This window comes from Perna viridis, chromosome 7 (genome assembly GCF_037379345.1).
Source record: "Perna viridis isolate PV_CMFRI_1.1 ecotype Kerala chromosome 7, ASM3737934v1, whole genome shotgun sequence".
Classification (NCBI taxonomy): domain Eukaryota; kingdom Metazoa; phylum Mollusca; class Bivalvia; order Mytilida; family Mytilidae; genus Perna; species Perna viridis.
The window spans coordinates 9,011,741-9,032,298 of NC_142451.1; the positions used below are offsets into that span (position 1 = coordinate 9,011,741).

The 20,558-nt window shown below is 33.2% G+C and overlaps 3 protein-coding genes across 6 annotated transcripts; 2 read left to right on the top strand and 1 right to left on the bottom strand.

Moving 5' to 3' along the window:
- The first annotated feature begins 731 nt into the window (after positions 1-731).
- Positions 732-8,934, top strand: LOC148611216 (uncharacterized). The gene is made up of 7 exons (XM_088595230.1): positions 732-820; positions 1,281-1,522; positions 2,037-2,205; positions 2,601-2,818; positions 4,824-5,090; positions 8,106-8,206; positions 8,791-8,934. The coding sequence occupies exons 1-7, from the start codon at positions 732-734 to the stop codon at positions 8,932-8,934; spliced, it is 1,230 nt and encodes a 409-aa protein (XP_088451356.1).
- On the bottom strand, positions 8,396-13,854 carry LOC148611217 (uncharacterized). 4 transcript variants are annotated; one of them, XM_088591517.1, is made up of 3 exons: positions 13,745-13,835; positions 12,771-12,855; positions 8,396-11,512 (listed from the first exon to the last, which is right to left on the bottom strand). In XM_088591517.1, exons 2-3 carry the CDS (start codon positions 12,847-12,849, stop codon positions 10,383-10,385), a joined length of 1,209 nt encoding a protein of 402 aa, XP_088447643.1. In that variant the 5' UTR covers positions 12,850-12,855; positions 13,745-13,835; the 3' UTR covers positions 8,396-10,382. The 4 variants fall into 4 exon arrangements, with proteins under 4 accessions (XP_088447643.1, XP_088447645.1, XP_088447646.1 ...); XM_088591519.1 differs by having other exon boundaries at positions 12,114-12,855; XM_088591520.1 differs by lacking the exons at positions 12,771-12,855; positions 13,745-13,835 and adding an exon at positions 13,836-13,854.
- Positions 13,855-17,047: 3,193 nt separating this feature from the next.
- LOC148611218 (toll-like receptor 2 type-2) lies at positions 17,048-20,045 on the top strand. Its single transcript, XM_088591521.1, has 2 exons — positions 17,048-17,151; positions 17,733-20,045. Coding segments are annotated over exons 1-2 (2,088 nt in total). The 5' UTR covers positions 17,048-17,149; the 3' UTR covers positions 19,819-20,045.
- Positions 20,046-20,558: the final 513 nt, after the last annotated feature.

Genomic DNA, 20,558 nt, shown 5'->3' on the forward strand with positions numbered 1-20,558 from the left:
GATGTAGACATCGTTTTTCTACTTGTAGATGAACCCGTTACAAGTAACTTACATTTGTTGTGTTGCAATGGTTTACAGTAGTAAGTGTTCTCGATACATAAATCGATAGGGAAACATAATTTATAACTAGTTTTTAATGGTGGGTATTTAAGAGAATGTCAATGAAGAGACTAGTCAGATCCTGTGATATGATCGTCAGTGATTTGATTTTACACACAATTCTATTTGTTCCAATGTAAAGTTAGAATCATTATGATGTCAGAAAGAACAGGGATTTCACTATATCAAAAGTAGATTACTTAGAATATATGTTTTCCCTAACAAATCAACTAAATTATGAACAGATTAGTGAGTTATTCTCCTTATTTTAAGTCTCTGGTGCTTTTTTGTATTTTGTTTTTCATTTTTACCATTTTAGTAAACTACAAACATTCATATTTTAGAAAACACGAGTTTGTGATCTTTAACGAATGACATTTTTTTCTAAAACTAATTTGACACGTGCTACCCAAGCCCCGGAACAGCGTCAGACGTTCGAAATTCACTCAATGCAGAACACATCAATCTTACATTTTTAACCCCAAAATCAACGCATAGGAACATCTTTTAGTTGGATTCTAAATGACTTAAATGCTTAAAATGAATTTTCAGACGTGCCATTGCCAATAAAATGTTCCACTGAAAACCCACAATTTAACACCGCAAAACGTGCATCAGAGATATGTAAAGATATGAATGGGAGTTTGCTTTCTAACACGAAGGGACTAGACGATGACATGTTTTACTTCTTCAGTCTACAAGAAGAATACACAGAAGAGGAGTAAGTGACAGTAAAATTTGTCCGAAAACACCTGTTGTTTGCGAATGTAGCTCAATGTTGCACGTAGATTTACGTGGCATATGTACATGAATTGCAAAATTGCGGCAAAGTGCATTTGAAATTATCTGCATATTTTAGGCATAAAACTTGACACGACGGTCATTGCATTATAAATTTGTCAAGGTAGAAAATTTTCCAGGATACTATTTTTGCCATGTCAAATGTTTTGCGTGGGCAATTATTCGGGGAATTATGTGCGCCTATATTTCAAATTAAATGATGAAGTTTTCGCGATGGCGTTATTTTGGTGGAAATTTTTGACCACGAATATACATTTGTATAGTAAACAATTTTACTTATTCATTTCTTGAATGTTAACCGTAACCGTTTTTGTAAAGCGACACAAATGCATGTTTCATTTTTTTGTCCTGTATACAACATTATGTTGGTTATTTTTAAGATTGATATCTATATGGACAAACCAGTGTGTTTTAAAAGAGGGTGGATATACTAAAGGCGTACAATACAAATTTTTACCATATGAAGAATTAACGACCTGCAATTTCGATAACACTAGTATGTTATGTATACTTGTTGGCTATAATCGGAAGGATTTATCTATACAATGGGTAGCTGCTGATTGTGTAGAGGACAAACCAAAGGCTAAAATATGTTGTCTAGTGTCACAATCTCGTTCAACAGGTAAACATGATGCCTGTATTATACCATGAAACTAGTCTACACCGCGATTCATTTTGAACAGAACAATTTATTAAGATTACCCAGGTGTTAGAAAATGAATTAAAAATGATAATAGGGGGATCCAGGTGATGTCTTCACAAAATAAAATGAAAAAATAAGCTTTCATACAAAAAAGAAATATATGACTTACATCCCTATGCAATTTGGCACAACAGACCTACCTAACACAAAGGATATGTTCGATGTTGAGAATAACTTTAGATATTATCCAACATAACTTTCAATACAAGTAGGCAAGTAAAACCCAATAATGGTAACTATGCAAACACGATTGAACATCTAAAATATAGGACGAAACTATTGAAATCAGTCATAAATATGAAACTTGTTTTACATGTATAAACGTTGATATATCCTGTTTCAATGACCGAAGCTATTAAATGCAACATCATCCAAAACATTCAAAGTCCGAGTATTGTTTTTAACAAACATAAAATTTCTTTATCATTTTCAGATAACTCTTTTGTGCACTGGATAGCTAAGCTGTTCAAAGAAAAAGCAACTTGGGGCGAAGCTAAAGACAAATGCCACAAAAACAATGGTGAATTACTACTGATTCCAGAAAATGAAGTCAGAATAGACATCGGAATTATCGCAGGCACCAGAGAGTGGTTTTTTAATATGTGAGCCTTTAGAAAACCATGTTTCTGCCATACTTTAATTTTATCATCTGGTCCTAACTTTTTGGCAAAATTCAATGTTTTCAAAGATAGTGCCCTTCTTCAATAGAAGTACTGATATACACTTAAACTAACGATACTAAAGTAACCCGTGTAGGATGTTTGAATTTGATACCATCAATATCTAGGTCCTTTTATTGGAGAATGGATGTTTCCAAATTTCATGATTTTTTTCCCTCCCTGTTACTGTATACATGTATCTTGTATGTAGATTTTCTCCGTTTCTTTTGTTTGGTTTTTTGTTTCTTTTCCTTTTTGATTTTAAAATAGTTTTATCGTTTTTGTCATTGACCTTATAAGTAATTTTGGCATACACTATACATGGTTTATTTATTTAGGGAAGACGTATGGATAAATTATAAATCGAACGATGAAGGACAACAACTAAGACCACTGTCTGCACTGTATACGTTACCTGATAAGACTATGGAGGAGAATATCTCCTGTGTTTATTTGAATGCTAACCAAGCAACACACCCAATGCCTATAATGCAGTGGGGAATTGCAAGCTGTGAATATCACTATCAATTTGTTTGCAAGATATGGACGAAAACAGGTATTGCTAAAATAAGTCTTCAGAAAAAAAAATTGAATGGCAAGTCGAATTAAAAGTAAACATACCAGTGTGATGAGCAAAGCACGTAACATACTTGAAATAAAATGGATTTAAAACACATCTTTAATATCAGAAGATATAAATAATTTATCATAGTAAACACCTATCGAGTTGATGATTTCGTGTCCGGTTGAAATCGGAAGATGAATTCTATAATAGTATTTGTCTTCATGGTAAACACAGATGAACGTAAATGAAAGTAAACATAATAATTGTTGTGTTTTGTGAAGTAGTCACTTTTTATAATTTAGACCAGTCAAAGTCTGCTGTGTCTTAATGTTTAGTTTCTTGAGACAGACACATCTGTCTCCAAATCATGTTGTATTAAATGATAAAACATTACATATTAGTAAAATGATGTGAGAATTAAGTTTTTGATTTCAAGTCGTCTTAACACAAAGCGAAGAAGGGTTAAACAATGCATGTGTTTATTAAATCTTGGACTGTTAATTGATAAAACAGTTGTTATAAAGTCGTCAAATACATCGAAATAAATGCAAACATTATTTGATTTTTCCCAGGACCAATATTGTACACAGTTTGTGCTGTGTTTTCTGTGTCATCTGTTGCAGCCTCCCTTCAGCACCTGTGTATGGAATTTATGTGCATATCACAACTCATACCTATGCCAAAGCTTGCGTAACCCTATTTCTTTTTCTACTGTGTTCGGCGTCTGGAACTGGGTTATTTTGCAACAAGATTGAAGTCATCATAACAGTCAGTTCGTCATCATGAACTCGTGGGTCATTATGGTGTATCTACACCATGAGAACCGATTTGTTCAACGCTTCATAGTTTTATTTCCTTTTTCGTCTACCCCGGACTTGACATTCTATAAGGAACTTTTCTTGAATAGCAGAGGATGCTTACCCTGCCGGCGAGCTGATCCATGATGCCTGTTTTTGGTGAAATCCGAGTTTCCTTTTTTCTTTGTACATTTCATTTTGGTTATTCATTGGTAAAAAATGTGCGTGTCAATTTTCCCTGTCTTCTCTTTATTCTTGTAATATATTTTTTTGATTTCTGCTCGAATCTTGGTCCCTTGATTACTCTTATCAATACAGAAATCAAGATAGTTGAGATTGAGCTATCAAATTTTATTTTAGATCCTTATTGGTGATATAGTAGGGCTGAATACCATCTACTTATTGCTTAAGTTTGATATATTGGTATTATTCCATTTGCAATAATAATTTGAGTGGTACAATTGAATTTAGCAACCACTGGGTCGTTCCCACTACTGATGATCAAGGCCCCTGGGAATTTTCACCAGCCCAGTGGTCAGACTTGTGTAACCCAATATATGTATCATAAATTTATTACCGAAAGCTGTTAAATTACGAAATTCTAAAGCTTTAAAATAACATTAATGCACTCGGAAGAAGTTCTCAGTGCTTAATTCATCCTTCAATTTCGATAGTCTTGGTTTGAGAACCTCTTGTATACTATTTATTTTTGAATTTGATCTGTGTATGTATTTGGTTATGCTTTGCTAGTGAGATTATGTGTACAGCATTCCAAAAATGGTACGTTTTTCTTTGTCTATTAAAATTAACTTGATTGGACAGGGCATTAATAGTTATGACTTCAGTTATAAAGTTTCGTTTGAAAAGAATCTTAATATGTCATTGAGACAAATTATATAGTTCAACATGGAAACATATATAACACCAAACAAACAGACGCTTAAATGGATTGGTAATATACAGATGAAAAACGCTTCATTTTTTTCGTGATAATTCTAGTTATACCTACACATGTACATTTCAAGATTTTTAAATCTGTTAGTTTTTCTCAAAGGTCAACCGAGGATGGTAAAGGGTTGTCACAATTTTACGCAAGAGTTAATATTTACCTATGAAAACTGTATGTACCATAAAGGGCTACCTCTGAATTCCATGAGATTACAGTCTCCAAGGAAGTGATTTCTTCTCATCTATTTCAGAAGAAGAATTCATCCTAGAAATTCCAAATGCCACATCTACCAGACCAGTTTTACAAACAATTGACGATGGCAAACAAACACCCAAAACATGTCTAAGCCGTTGTCGTCAGATGATCATCAACGGTTACCTCTGCGGAGGTTTTAACTTCCACATTGAGAACTTATCCTGTCAGTTGTTCAGTGGAAGTTTAATTCCAAGTGGTAAACAATCCATTGGTATCTCGAAAAGCTCCATGAGGAATTTATTTAGAATTGACTTATTCAGAGGTATGTACTGTCATACTTATCTGGTATCACATGAAGATGCTTTGTACAATATTTTATTTAAAGCTACTTATTAATTTAGTAATACATGTTTTGGATAGGAAGTTTGCCACTGTTATTCTCAAAAATGGTTAATATTTTCACAAAGTAACATTAGAAATTCTTTTTCTTAAATCATTGAATATTTTTTTCTGATATTACATATAATATTAAGGATTAAAAAAAATAAAGTATGTAAACATAAGTGAGTTTTATGAATGATTATCTCTGAGCATGTAAAAGCTATATAACAAATCTATTCCAGTAATAATAGACATTCCAAAATCAATTGTATCCAATCGAACGAACTACGAGTTGGTATTAGCATCAACCCAAACACTGGCAGGTGGGTAAGGAAACTGATATTTGACATTTTCATGTAATGAATATACATTATTCGTTATAATGATTTTGGATATTGCCATTGTGATTTGTACAATAAAAATCTAATGTTAACTTAGCATTTTCAATTATTACGTCTTGGCTCCTTACAGTTCAATGTCCTGTTATGTGGACAAAGTCATTTTTAGCACTGTTGACCGCATCGATATTTAGTTTAATAGAGAGCTTAGAATATATTTCATATTGGAGAAAAGACAAAAAGCAATTTTCATACTAACAAAAGAACCAAAGTAATCATCTCATATTAATATACTAATCTCATTTCTAACTAATTGCAGTTCGTAGATTTAAAAAACGACTACTAATTACATAAATCGGTGGTCATTTTGTTGCTTTTCTCCATGCATTTATTTTAATTGGTTGTTAACAATTAAAACAAACTGCGTTTAAAATATGAAAAACTACATTGCTATGTTATGTTGTAGAAGTTTTGCGGTAAAAATACATATGACTTACCATACCGGTGTACCTTGTCCATACACATAGCTTTAAAATATCTGATCACGTCGTTACGTGAGATTTAACCATTATCGAAAATCCTTACTAAAGGTCCCAAGTACCGTGAACCACGCTCCATAAATTGGAATTATAATTTTAAAGTTCTTATGGATGCCGCTGAGGACTATGCAAGCAAATGGATAAAACGAGAACAAGAAGACATTGATTCTCTGTCAGAGTGGTTAAAGGCCGTGAGGTCTTTAATTTTGAAACGAATGAAAGTTTTAAGTAGGTCAATGAGTGCCAAGGCTACATCAGTTTTCAAAGACCCCGATGTAGCAAAAACATTGTCTAGTATACATGACAAATATGTTGTCGTACCAGCAGACAAAACCCAAAACAACATTGTTTTTGTCTGCAAAACGTTTAAAAATGTTTATTATCAGAGGTAGACGTAGAAAATAATAGCAGTGATAAGACCTATACTGCTAACACTCTCTCCAAAAAAGAGATTGTGGAAAACCATAAATCTGTGCTATCCTCTTTTGGTCTCTCTACCAAGGACGATGATTGTGATTTACCGTCTATGTACTGGATTCCCAAACTTCACAAGAATCCATACAAACAACGTTTCATAGCTGGATCTGCAAAATGTACCACCAAACCTCTTCAAAACTTTAAACTTCTATACTCACAACTGTCAAAGAGGGTATGCAGTCCTACCACAAAACGTGTTACTCCCGTAGTGGTATTAATTCAATGTGGATCCTGAAAAATTCGAAAGATCTTTTGGAGACAATCAGTTCAAGACTATTATCTGAATATAATAGCATTAAAACCTATGATTTTCAACACTGTATACTTCTATTCCCCATAAAATCCCGACTTAAAAACATTGTACATCGTTGTTTTTCCAAAAAGATGGTACACCTAGATACAAATATATAGTTCTTGGTAGAGATTCCTTATACATTGTAAGAAATAATTCCAAATCATATTCCAAATATACAGAGGAAGATGTTTACAAAATGCTGGAATGTTTAATCGACAACATATTTGTCCAGTGTGGTGGGTGTGTTTTTCAACAAACGGTCGACATTCCAATGGGAACAAATTGTGCTCCATTACTTGCTGACATATTCCTTCACTCTTATGAAGCTGACTTTATAGCTGATATAATCAGAAAGAAAGAATATCGTTTGGCTAGATTCTTCAATCTCAGTTTCCGCTATATAGATGACGTATTATCTTTAAACAATCCTAATTTCGGGGATTTGATACATCGCATCTACCCCAAAGAACTTGAGATAAAAGATACTACAGACACTGTGAAGTCAGCCTCATATCTTGACCTACACTTAGAAATCGATGGTAAAGAAAAACTATTGACCAAACTTTACGACAAACGTGATGACTTTTCATTCAGAATTGTCAACTTTCCTTTCCTCTGTGGCAACATCCCTTCGGCTCCTGCGTATGGAGTGTTCATAACACAACTCATACGTTATGCCAGAGCTTGCCGTGACTACGCAGACTTTTTGTATCGCGCTAGAACTTTAACAAATAGGCTTCTGGAACAGGGTTATGTTGCTACAAAATTGAAGTCATCACTACAGAAGTTTAATGGTCGTCATCATGAACTCATGGATCGTTATGGTGTGTCCGTCAGCACTATGAGGACTGATTTGTTCAACGGGTCATGGTTTTCCTTTCCTCGTTTGTCTACCCCGAACTTGACTTTTTATGAGCAACTCGGCGGGTGTTTCTAGAAAAGCAAGGGACGCTTACCCTACCGGTGCACCTGGTCCATGCTCCCAGTTTTTAGTGGAGTCCGAGTTGCTCATTTACTTTTGTTACTTTGTATGTATGATTTTAGTTACTTAATGTTCTTTGTTGTGTATGTCTGTTTTCCATGTCTGGCCTTTGTCCCTGGATTACATTCTTTTGATTACTGCTATAACCTTGGTTCCCTTGATTACTCTTTTAAGTGGCGTCTGGTTTCTATGTTTATACTATAGTTACTGTGTTTAATCTTCTGGTTAGTTTTTTTATACTGTTAGGTATATTTTTATTTTTGCTTGTATTATTATGACTGTGCTGTTTCTCTTTCTTAGCATGATCTCCTTGCTTTAATTTCAGGAAAAATATATACGATAGTAGCATCCATTATAGAGGCTATATTTGCATCAGTGGTATTTATTTCAGTAATTGGTGAAATAAGAAAGCAATATGTCGATCAGGTAAGCACTGTCGTGTTTTAAGTAAAAAATAAAGTCAAACCTCATAATTAAATACCCACCAATAATCGTGTACTATGAATCAATATTTAAGTAGAAGTAAGGGAAAGTTTTTTTCATATCTAGTTCATAAAAAAATAATGACATTGTATTACTGTAAAAGGACCCACTGAAAAATAAATTACGAATATATTTTCCAACATGTTTATTTTACGTTCAAGGGATTTAATTCAGTTCCTTCAAAGACTTATAAGCTGAAAAGGAAATATTAACAGGGATTTGACTATGGCGTATTTATAAAAATAATAATTATAAGAAATAAATCAGTCTTTTCTTCATATAAAAAATCTAAAACAATCTAAATATTACAATTTTAATGGAATTTCGTTTATATCGTTGCCTAACTGATTTTACACTGTAAGACCTCCTATACAATCCCCCCAATTTCCAGCATGTAGATGTATTCAAAAGACCATACCAATAGAACCAAAATTAGTACTTCGATGGAGATTTTGATTTTTCGTTTTGTTTTTTATAGTGTTTTAGTCTTTAGTCTTTTAGTGCTTTTATTGTTTTTTTATTGGTAGCCAAATACCACATTTTCACAAGAAGAGGAGGAAGATGATTTGGAGTTTCCTGAGGATGAATGTGATGATAAGAGTTGTACTGAGTTCACTGGTTCAAATTTCAATAATATTCCCCCAATATCAGTCACGATACCACGGAATTAATTTGGATTGATCTACATAATCTGTAGATATTTTTCCATTCAAAATATATGTATCTCAATACGTGGCTTACTATACATTAGACTTATGTTGCAATCTTCAATTTGACACCAGTTTTTAGAGTCGATAGAACGTCTCATACCGGGATTTGTTCATGTCTCCGTAGAAGTTCAATTTGAACTCATGTTGACGGCAAAGATGTTCGTTTAAAATTTTGAACACACGAAATACGAATGTATTATAAATATTTGTCCAGTAGATGAACATTTGGTCTTAAAATGCATCCATTTACTAGCAAATATTACACTCAAAACAACAATACTGTTATGTGAATTCCTTATCTTTTGTGCCGAGATCTACAAAACGTCTACAAATATTATGCATCTGTTCGTCTAAGCAAACAGTAGTGAAATTATTGGATTAAATATAGACAAAGTAAATCATCGAATAATGGAAACAAATGATACCCAAATGGTATAGAAAAACTATTGACCAAACTTTACGACAAACGTGATGACTTTTCATTCAGAATTGTCAACTTTCCTTTCGTCTGTGGCAACATCCCTTCGGCTCCTGCGTATGGAGTGTTCATAACACAACTCATACGTTATGCCAGAGCTTGCCGTGACTACGCAGACTTTTTGTATCGCGCTTTTATACATTTTATATACCTGTGTATTATATATGTGGGTTTAAACATTTCTCCATTGAGCGTATTTGATAACCAGGAAATTCCATTACAATATTATACGAATACGTAAATGTTTTAGATAACATCGATTCTTCCTGGTTTCTGTTACAACCTCTTTTAAAACTGATTTATTCAACGGGCCATAGTTTTCCTTTCCTCGTTTGTCTACCCCGGACTTGACTTTTTATGAGCAACTCGGCGGGTGTTTCTAGAAAAGCAGAAGACGCTTACCTTACCGGTGCACCTGGTCCATGCTCCCAGTTTTTAGTGGAGTCCGAGTTGCTCATTTACTTTTGTTACTTTGTATGTATGATTTAATTACTTTATGTTCTTTGTTGTGTGTGTCTGTTTTCCATGTCTGATCTTTGTCCCGGGATTATATTCTTTTGATTACCGCTATAACCTTGGTTCCCTTGATTACTCTTTCGAATGAATCTCTTGTTTGTAATTTTGTATGACTCTTAAATGGACAGCTATTTAACATTATTTCCTATGTGCGGCTATTAACTACCACTTATAAGGTTGATATTTATTTGATTATTCATTTTAATTCCGGGGGTGTTTACACCTTAGAGTCTACTCCTGTATTTGGAAGAAGAAGATGAAGATGAAGAAGAAGAGAATACTGCAGTTAGTGCATCTAAAAAAACTAACAAACAAATCGTCTAAACTTATACAAGAATATACCTGACATTTACATTCAAATGAATTCAAATGAAGTTTTCAAGCAAGCGATACATATACACGTAAGACAAATCTTTCAATGATTGATTGATCCAAAGACTTCATTATACGATGGAGGTTTCTCTTGGATATCACGTACAATATCTGCATATTTTGGTGGAGCTAGTATCGATGTTGACCCGTAATTTGAATACCCCTGGAAAACCGGTCCATAGAGGCTTTCGTTAGACTCTTGAGAAAGGTGCATTTGTGAAGCAGAGTCTTTGCAAAGTTTGTAGATCATAATAGTCACACATATCCCCAGCACGTGTGGTACGACAAAAAATATCAAAAGATAAATCCAAGTTCGGGGTGAACAGTCCGTTAAAATTTCATACTGATCCAAAGAATAGTTGTCAGTTTCAACTTGAACAATAAGATATTGTTGTTTTAAATCCAAAGATAATCTACCATTCATTACCGACTGCAGTGATGATACCGCAGTGGTCGTGTCGTATAACGTCCGACTGATGTTATAAAACAATGTCAACCATGCATCTTCCGAACTTCTAAATACTATGTAAAAATTATCAGAACTGGTCACTTGGTATTTGATGTGTGTAAAGTAATTATGTTGTTTTGCATCACAGTGTTTAGGGGAAAGATCAAACGTTTGCTCAGTACAATCGTCACACATATAGTTGTTATCAACAAAATCTGTATACACTTTATCGCCCTTGATTATCATAACTTGCGCGTAACCGTCCGAACAGGTTTGTAGCATGAGAATGGATCCTTTCAACAAGCGAAATTTATGATAACTATTAGAACTAAAGCTTACAAAAAATACACTTTCAGCTTTCCACTGTTTCAGCAATGAGCTGTTCACAACTGGCTTTGATTCCATTAGATAGGCAGAAAAGACCGCCTGGCGGTCACCTACTGATGAAATTGTTACTTCGTTACAAAATGTGTTTGACAAACCGTTCGTCAGCCAGATCATATCCATCGACACAAAGTTTGTATAACAAGGTCCAAATATATTTGTTCCTGTTATGATGCCTAATGTCACACACACACAAGTTAAAAGGAAGAAAAACAGTTTAATTTTTGCTGTTCGCTTCATGTTATTTACGCAAAAGCCATTCGCAACTATGTAAGATCCAGCACAACAAGAAGATATACAGTCATCACAATCACAGTCCGCAGAATACAAATCAAGGTTTTCTGTAAAAATTGAGATTTTATTTTCACTTTCAAACATAACAGTAGTTTCTTTTTTAAATGTTCAGGGGTTTGGGGCGCATGTAATGATTTAATGTGTAGTGTTATCGTAGTAAATCAGACATATACATGAACGGAAAACAAAAGAGCTAGTAATATTTATAACAACACATAATTTTAAGTGCATATCCAAATAAATTCAGACCTTACACATTGTAAAATTGATTCATTATGACGAAAAACCAACCGAACAAACAATACTTATTTGGTCTATATAAGGTATATTCATGTATCTACGTAACGAGCGCCCTTTCTGTACACAGATCTGTATTTTGTCTTTAGAATAAAATATACATTCATTACTCAATAGATTCATTTAAATCAAATCAAGGCAGTAATAATAACTGTCATACAAAATCAATATTATCTTTATTGCGATAGTGCACACTAAGACTGGTTATGTGATCTGTAACTGTTTCTTATTAGATATAATTGTGAATGTGATTTAATGAATGCTTGACATTCACAAATCGCATTCTTTCTGATTTTCATAAAAAAAACCTACTTAAGTATTCAGCTTTGAAAAATAAAATGTTGTACTTACAAACTTAATTGCCTACCAGTTAGCTTAACAATCGCCCAATATGATATTGTTTATATTTTCATATAGTAGCATTTGATGATGTAATAAACACAATTAAGTAAGTTATCTAATATATATTTGTTTATTGATATGCAAATTGATATGCAAATTGATATCTTTCCTAAATAGTGTCAGACCGTTTGTGGTTCACCTATATTATTCTCTGGATAATTTACTAGCTTCATTCGAAAAAATATTTTCTTTCGGTTCTGAAATAACTTGACGTCTAGTAAAATAAAAAAAAAGAAGAAACTGTAATTTATGTGTAGCTTTATTTATAATTGTAGTTAAAAACTGTGTCAGTCTGAGATGATATTGTAAAATATGTGAAAATACCTTACAAATAAAACCACTAATTTTTTTATATGCAGATTATGCGAATATTTTTGATTTCGCAAAGCATATAGAACAGAAATTCTGAATACAACAGCATTCATACAACACTTTCTTGTGAATATCAAGTCAATATAAGTTCAAATAGCAGTCGTTCAGCATTTTTGCGGAATCATATCTCCTATTTGCAAAGTGAGGATAAATACTGATGGGGATGTGCATCCTTCTCTCCGTCTATACTTCATTCCGTCCGCACTTCTTTCCATTACGCAGAAGGTTACTCACCCTTTATCCGAGGTCTCACATTTTTGTCATATCCTAACCTTAGGGTACTCATCTTTAATCCGTAATTCTTTTTATACATGTACCACTGAATGGAATTTAAAGAAACTTTTACAGAATTGTTATTACATATTTGAATTGTGCACTTCTTATTTAGATTTTTATCCAAATCAATTTGAAGGTCAAAAGGTTCATGCTTAAAATGAGGAACAGAATATTAATGTCATGACCATTGCTCACGTTTGCTCAAGTTCAACTTTTTTTATAAGAATGTTTGGAAAGACTCTTCTATTATTTTAGCAAAACCAAAATTTGGAATTGCGGTAAATGCGAGTTACGTATCAAAAAACATATTTAAGTTTTAAAGCATCTCAGAGTCAAGGGCAGGAAAAAGACGCGGTAAATTTCATGCTTCGAAACTGCAGGAAAGAATAAACTTGATCTAAACCTTTTAACTTGTGTGTGAGTGTGTGTGTGTGTGTGTGTGTTTATTTTTGGATTTATTTTGTTTGCTTTTGTTTTGGTGATGCTTGTTTCTCTTAATCCTGACAAGTTGACTGAACCTAATTGCATTAATATGGGTTTTCAGACAAACAATCATGTATGATCATATATATTATCAAAGATAAATGTAATATAAACTATTCCATGCAATCTACTTTTCAAGTACTTGTGACATTTACATAAGCCTATGGTTTGATTAGACATTTAGAAATCAAGTATATTTTATAGGAAAAGGGTCATTCAGTTTAATAATGTTACGTTTGTGATCAGCGCAAAATATGGCTTAAGCAAAAATAAATGAAAAAATATTGAAACAATTCGTACAGAAGAAAACAGCATTGCGAAGTTGAGAGTTAAACTCGCGTTCAGAACTTCTTGAATGTTAAAGAGAACATGCATTTTACACTTTTCCTTTTACAAGAAAATAGAATATTTGTTTGCCATAAAGTTTGCAATATTAGCGCTAATCTTACCGTTTTCCATATCTATCATTACTTTCGTTGCCTAAATTGAATTAAATTTAAATGTCCTTTTACAAGACACTAGCTTCCGCATCCTCCTTACCTATTTAAAGAAGAAAAATTCCCATTGGTTATATGTGATAGGATATATATTTAACGTTCCTGGTTATCTAGAGTTAACATACCATTGGATATTTGAGCATAGGCTCTTTACGTCCGGATTAATATGATAATTTTCCTTCGAGTACTTTAAGTCTAAATATATCTCCTGAACAACTTTCAGAAAATTACACTTTTCTAGAAAATTAGTTTTATGTTACAAAGTTATTTTAAGTATATAAATAAAGATTTACTAAGGATTATCGTAATACACAATATCCATACATGCAAGAAGAAAGGGTGCAGTTTCTGTTCTACTGTTTTTTTTTCTGAATTGAATCCAATCACTTGTGTGTTGTAAGCTTTTAATTGATATTTTCTTTTTTTCTATTTGTCCACACTGTAAAATGCACTGTGATTTAAGTGAAAAAAGTCAATTTTGTTACCGTTCACAACATAAGGGCAACAACAAAATTACTAATTCGATCCATAATGTAGTCAAGTCCAAAATAAATCTGGCAAAGTAGGTACACCGCCGGATCAGGTGTACCTCAACGTTCCTGACTTGATACAGGCATTTCAAATGAAATGGGTTAAATCTAGTTTTTTTTTAAAGCGCGCTAAACCTCCCTCTCCCATTGCAAAGTGAATATACCAGTGGTGATTAAATAGCATTTACATGCTGTTGAATCATAACTGGTTAATCAGCGGTCATATCAGCACAAAGAACAATTTACAAAAAAACAATCATACTCATTATTTAAGAAGAAATTGAGTATTTTACAACCAAGTTCGATTTCTAAAACAGAATTAGGAAAAGTGACTTTTTGAGACACATTTCCTCATACCCCTGTTTCAGAAGTCTGTTACGCATATATTTATGGCGTTCAAGGAATTCAGATTAGTAAGAACTTGCCCTAGCGTAGCGAATCAATGGTGCAATATAAACACCATTTGCAGGAGATGAAGGTATATTGATGCACAGATAAGGAAAATATATTATTTTAAAATTAAAGTCCTCTTAATAATAACAAAAATATATATATAAAAAAGAGCCAACCCTTATTAATGAACTACTAACAAATAAAAAAAATTAAGAGTAATCAAGGTCACCAAGGCTATAGCGGTAATCAAAAGAATGTAATCCAGGGACAAAGGCCAGACATGGAAAACAGATATACACAACAAAGAACAAAAAGTAACTAAAATCATACATACAAAGTAACAAAATCAAATGAGCAACTCGGACTCCACTAAAATCTGGGAGCATGGATCAGGTGCACCGGTAGGGTAAGCATCCCTTGCTTTTCTAGAAACACCCGCCGAGTTGCTCATAAAATGTCAAGTCAGGGTAGACGAAAGAGGAAAGGAAAACCAGATGGATACACCGTAACGATCCTCGAGTTCATGATGACGACCATAAAACGTTTGTAGTGAAGACTTCGATCTTGTAGCAACATATCCATGCTTCAGAAGCCTATTTGGTAGAATTCTAGCGCGATACAAAAAGTCTGTGTAGTCTCAGCAAGCTCTGGCATAACGTATGAGTTGTGACATGAACACTTCATACGCATGTGCTGAAGGAATATTGCCACAGATGAAAGGAAAGTTGCACCATTACATCAAATACGAAGATTTAACTTGAAGTGATTTCAGTAGTGGTGAGTATGTCTATAATCAAAGAACATAAAGCAAAGATTTGTCTAACAAAATTAAATCACCTTTTAATTTAATTTGATTTATATCGTTTAAACCGTAATTAAATATCGAATATGTTTAATATTGATACCACATAATTGGCGTTCCGGAGATCGGCGGACTTAACTTCCCATTCAATAATCCGCAAATTACAAAAAACAACAATGCTTACAATTACCAAAAATAGTAACATTCAATCTTTACCAAGTAAAATGCAAATAAAGGTCAATTTCCCTTTTGAAGTAACGTAAAAATCGAATAGGCGTTAAACAATAAGACAAAACTATTAACATTGCCAATTATTTTTGACGTTACATCTGAATACAAAGGAAATGCCCTTTATCAGGCTAATTTAAGTATTGTACTGACTAACATTGTGCTAATTGTTTATCTATCCGAAACTTAGTTGATTAATTGCTGCAATCTAGAAACCAGAGAGGAAGGCTGGTCTTCCGCGGTCAGGTGCATGTCATACGCAAAGGGAAACTACTTCTTCCCTTGAAACTCCATCATCGACAATAACGAGGCTTTTATTTATATAACTCTTGGTTTCAATGTATAAAATGACCTTAGCGAATGATTGATCTACATCTACATTGATTTACTGTGAAGCCCGTAGGTAAACTATTCATTTATGAAAGTGAAAAGTTAAGTAGCTATTTTTGTTGGGTCAATAAGTTGTACAAACAACCAATAAGCAGAGTCTGTATACTTATTTTTAAAAACAAATTCTGGGAATTGATGTTTCACTTCACGCCTTAATTAACTTAAATGACAAAAAGATATTATCTGATAAGGAACTGTCTAAAATCAACTGATATAATGTAGCTTATAGAAATTTTCAAGAGATTTCGATTAGAGGACCTATAATGCGTGAACCTTATTGGGCGCCGACTATCTCTACTCGTCCAAAAAAGTAAAGAAACTTTCCAAAAAAATCATCTATTCGAAAACTTCTATTAGATGCCAGTTCAGGACAGAAAAACCTTTAGAGTTTTAGTCCTACAGACGCTGATAGTTGTATATGGACAGTAATTTGTTGTAAAGTATTAGAATAAACCTATCATTATGATACTATACCGAGACATGAGTCACTGTAAAAAAAGTACTATGTCAAATGCCAAAGTAATAATATATGTAAGAACGACTTACAGTAACTACATGTATGTCAAAATGTTTGAATGTGCATAATGTTCAAATAATTTTGTAAAATCTTAGAAATTAAATCAGAAAACTATTATATCGTAGTTGAAAAGCGACCAAACGAATAGCCTCTACATTTTGTTAAAAGCTAACATCCTGTCTATCCAACTTGTTGACCTAAAATGATCGGTAATGGACATTTGTAAAGTGAACATTTTAAATATGAAAAAGAGACTAAATAATTAAATGGCCTATAATGTCCGTTTAATCCTTTCCTACACTTTAATCTGGACAAAATCGAGAAGTTTTATATTTACATCCAGTCAGTTCTGTTTCTTTTTCAATCACTTCCTGTGAAATCTTTAGCAATAATTGGGAAATAAACTCATTTGTTTTCCTACATAACGGAAATGATAAGGATAACAATACACGTGACTTTGTCATAACGTAAAATTAAGTGATCAATAATTATGAAACATGTGAGTATTATTAAGAATACATAGTCAAATCTCTAAAACAATGATCATGAGCGATCAACCGTCCTAAACTTGCATGTATTTTCAGCCTTCTTTTCAAATAAGTAACATTTCCAGTATGATACATATATAGTCTAAACTACACCCCAACTATAGATTCGATGCGAGGTTGCAAATTTGCGATGCAAATTTGGTCGCTCTCTCAGCGGAATTTGAACCCCTTCCCCTTCTCCTCTCTGACATCTATGGCAACACCGCCTGCACTAAGTCCAAAGCTCTAGATCACTCGGCCAACTTTGCTATATAAATGTCACACACACACACACACGCACACACACACACACATATATATATTAATATGTTGAACGGGATCAAAAATCTAGTATCTACTTGGGGTATTTACTTTCAACAAATCATGGTTCACAGAAATTCGTCGCCGTTTTTAATTAGTGCTAGTGCCTTTGGTTTGTTCTTATTCCCATCGCAAGAGAAATCTCTTAAATATCTTAATCATCTTTAGAATTTGTTTTTATATCTATGAATGATTCCCCTTTTCGTATGATTTGTTTTGTTTTCTTCCACAGGCTTGTTAGAAGTGTCTATTTCTGCCTCATGTTGGTTCACATACACCTTGCTTCCTCTGAATGCCCAAAGATCTATTGTTTTTGCTACAGCAGCACAGTAGAGTGTAGAAATCATGGTCGAAGCCTATCATACATTCCAAAAATAAATGGAACCGTGAAAAAATTAGTGTTTGTAAACAACTATCTTCCAAGAGTTACCCGGGACACGTTTACCAACATTTCAGCAGCTCAAGTTAGTCATCTTAATCTGACACAAAATGGAATAAATGCAATCTCTAAAGACGCGTTTGCAGACTTTGTGGGATTCTATGTACTTGATCTGAGTTCGAATATAAAGCTTTCATTGGACATGTTAAGTATTACATTTGCAAACACGAGATTTTTGCAACAGAGTTCTCTTTATCTAAATAATGTTTCAAGTTCAGGAATGATTCAAAAAACTGTTTTTCAAAATCTTACTGATAGCAAACTACGCAAAATATCACTTCAATTGAATAATTTACTACTTCTTGATGGAAATATCTTCAGGACATTAAAGTTCCTCCATGAATTGGATTTATCAAACAATAGAATTTCAGTTTTAAATTTGGAAGGATTGAACATGCTTACAAGATTGTACCTGAATCAAAACAATCTAGAGATTGTTCCAGTATTTCATTCCATTAACAGATCCAGGCTTATCCCAAGACTGAAATTACTTCACATGAATAACAACAAAATAAAAATTCTGAAGACTAAAGACTTCTACTATGTTAAACGATTGAACAATCTTGGAATATTAAACAACCCAATTTATGATATCCAAGACAATGTTTTCTCGTCGCTTCGAAAACTACGTAACATTCGAATTCTACCTTCAGGAAGGTCGTTAAAACAAATAGCAAGCTATGCTTTCAATACAACTAATGCTTATAAAATAAACTTAGCCGACGCACTTTTTAAGTTTAGAAATGATCATTTTGATCCAGATAATATATTTCGGCATTGTCCTCGATTGCGAGTACTCATTTTATCATATAACAGTGTTCCACATGACCCAATAATTGCCATAAAAATGTTTGGTTCGCTAACTCAGCTAAGACAACTCACACTCCAATCTGTTGGTTGGACATATATACCACATGGATTGTTCCATAGACTGAGAAGTTTGGAAAAACTAGAGCTTGATACAAATTATATATCATCAGTGTCATTAAATAACCCATTCCTTGGACTGAAGACACTACGATATCTTGGTTTGGCAAGTAACAAATTGAACACAATCGCGAAAGACTTTCTGCCAACCAATTTTCTTGAAAATCTAAATGCATTGAATCTTGCAAGAAACCCTTTTACGTGTGATTGTCAGATACGTTGGTTCGTTGATTGGTTGAATAAGACAACAATTAGGTTGCCTGAGTATTCAGAAAACTACATTTGCGTGACACCTTCGAAATGGAAAGGTAAGCTACTGTCAACATTTCATGACGACTGTAGCAATAAAAAAAATTATACAATTATTGTTGTGGTAGCATCTTGTTCGTCTTTTTTGGTCGTAATGATTTTGCTAACACTTTTAACATATAAATTACGTTGGCATATACGTTATTGGATCTATGTACTTTATGGTAAACGCACGGCGCATTCTGGAATAGAGTGTTCTGACAATAAATTCCTTTACGATGGCTTTGTTGTGTACTGCGACTCAGACCGGAAATGGGTCCATGATTATCTAATATCATTTCTTGAAAATGAATACGGCTACAAATTATGCATTCATTACAGAGATTTTCTTTTGGGTAATTTGATAGTTGATAATATAATAGACAACATGAAATGTAGCAGGAAAATAGTCCTTATCGTTTCAAATGCCTTCTGCAAAAGCAAGTGGTGTCAATTTGAAATCTTAATGGCTCACGAAAGACTCTTGGATCACGGAGAAAATGTATTGGTAACAATTTTGTTAGAAGATGTTAAAAGTAAATATTTAACCAATACATTAAAGCATATTCTGTCGACAACAACATATGCAGCGTGGACAGAGGATTCAAATGGCATGTACGTGTTCTGGGAACATATAAAGAATGCTTTCCAAAATCGCCAATAAAATTGTTCTTAGGAAAACCATTAACGAACTCTAATCTTTAAAATAGAAGAATTATTTTGTTGAAATTACTGTACCTACTGTACCGCATTGGTTTTTCTTTGCAAAAAGTTGTGGGTGTTATACAAGTTCAATTTTTAACTATTGCAAGCAAGAAAAAAATAGAAACGAGGTATGTTGTATTCTTTTAAACATGCAGCATCAATTATTTTAATAAACTTTTTGTTCCATGTTCTAACACAAATTTATTTGGCAAGAAGAACAAGAAATCTGTGAACTAGTGATACACTCGCATTCCATCACGATATATAGAAATTGAAAGTTTTGGGGTTTTTTGACAAAAAAAAAAGGTGTAATATGAGCACAAAAAGGCATCAAATATTACAACATCCACCTAGAAAGTGAAGTACAGCACATCAGTAACCAATGTATAATATTGGACGATAAAAATGTGGCAAACATTTTGTATAATACCACTGAATATGGAAATTTATTATTAGGTGTTATTTAGGTGAACAGGAAGTAGATGTCTTATAAGTATGAAAACACATCCCACGATAGATTATACCCGTATAAATCCTTATATTAAATTTTAGCAGCCTGTGATAAATAGTAGTCGACAAAAATGCGGTGAAAATTTCAAGTCATTTTGACCAACAGAAAGTTGATAACATATGAGTACGAAACCATATTTCACAACGTACTTATATGAATATTTAACCCAATATGTCAAGAAGCTGTGA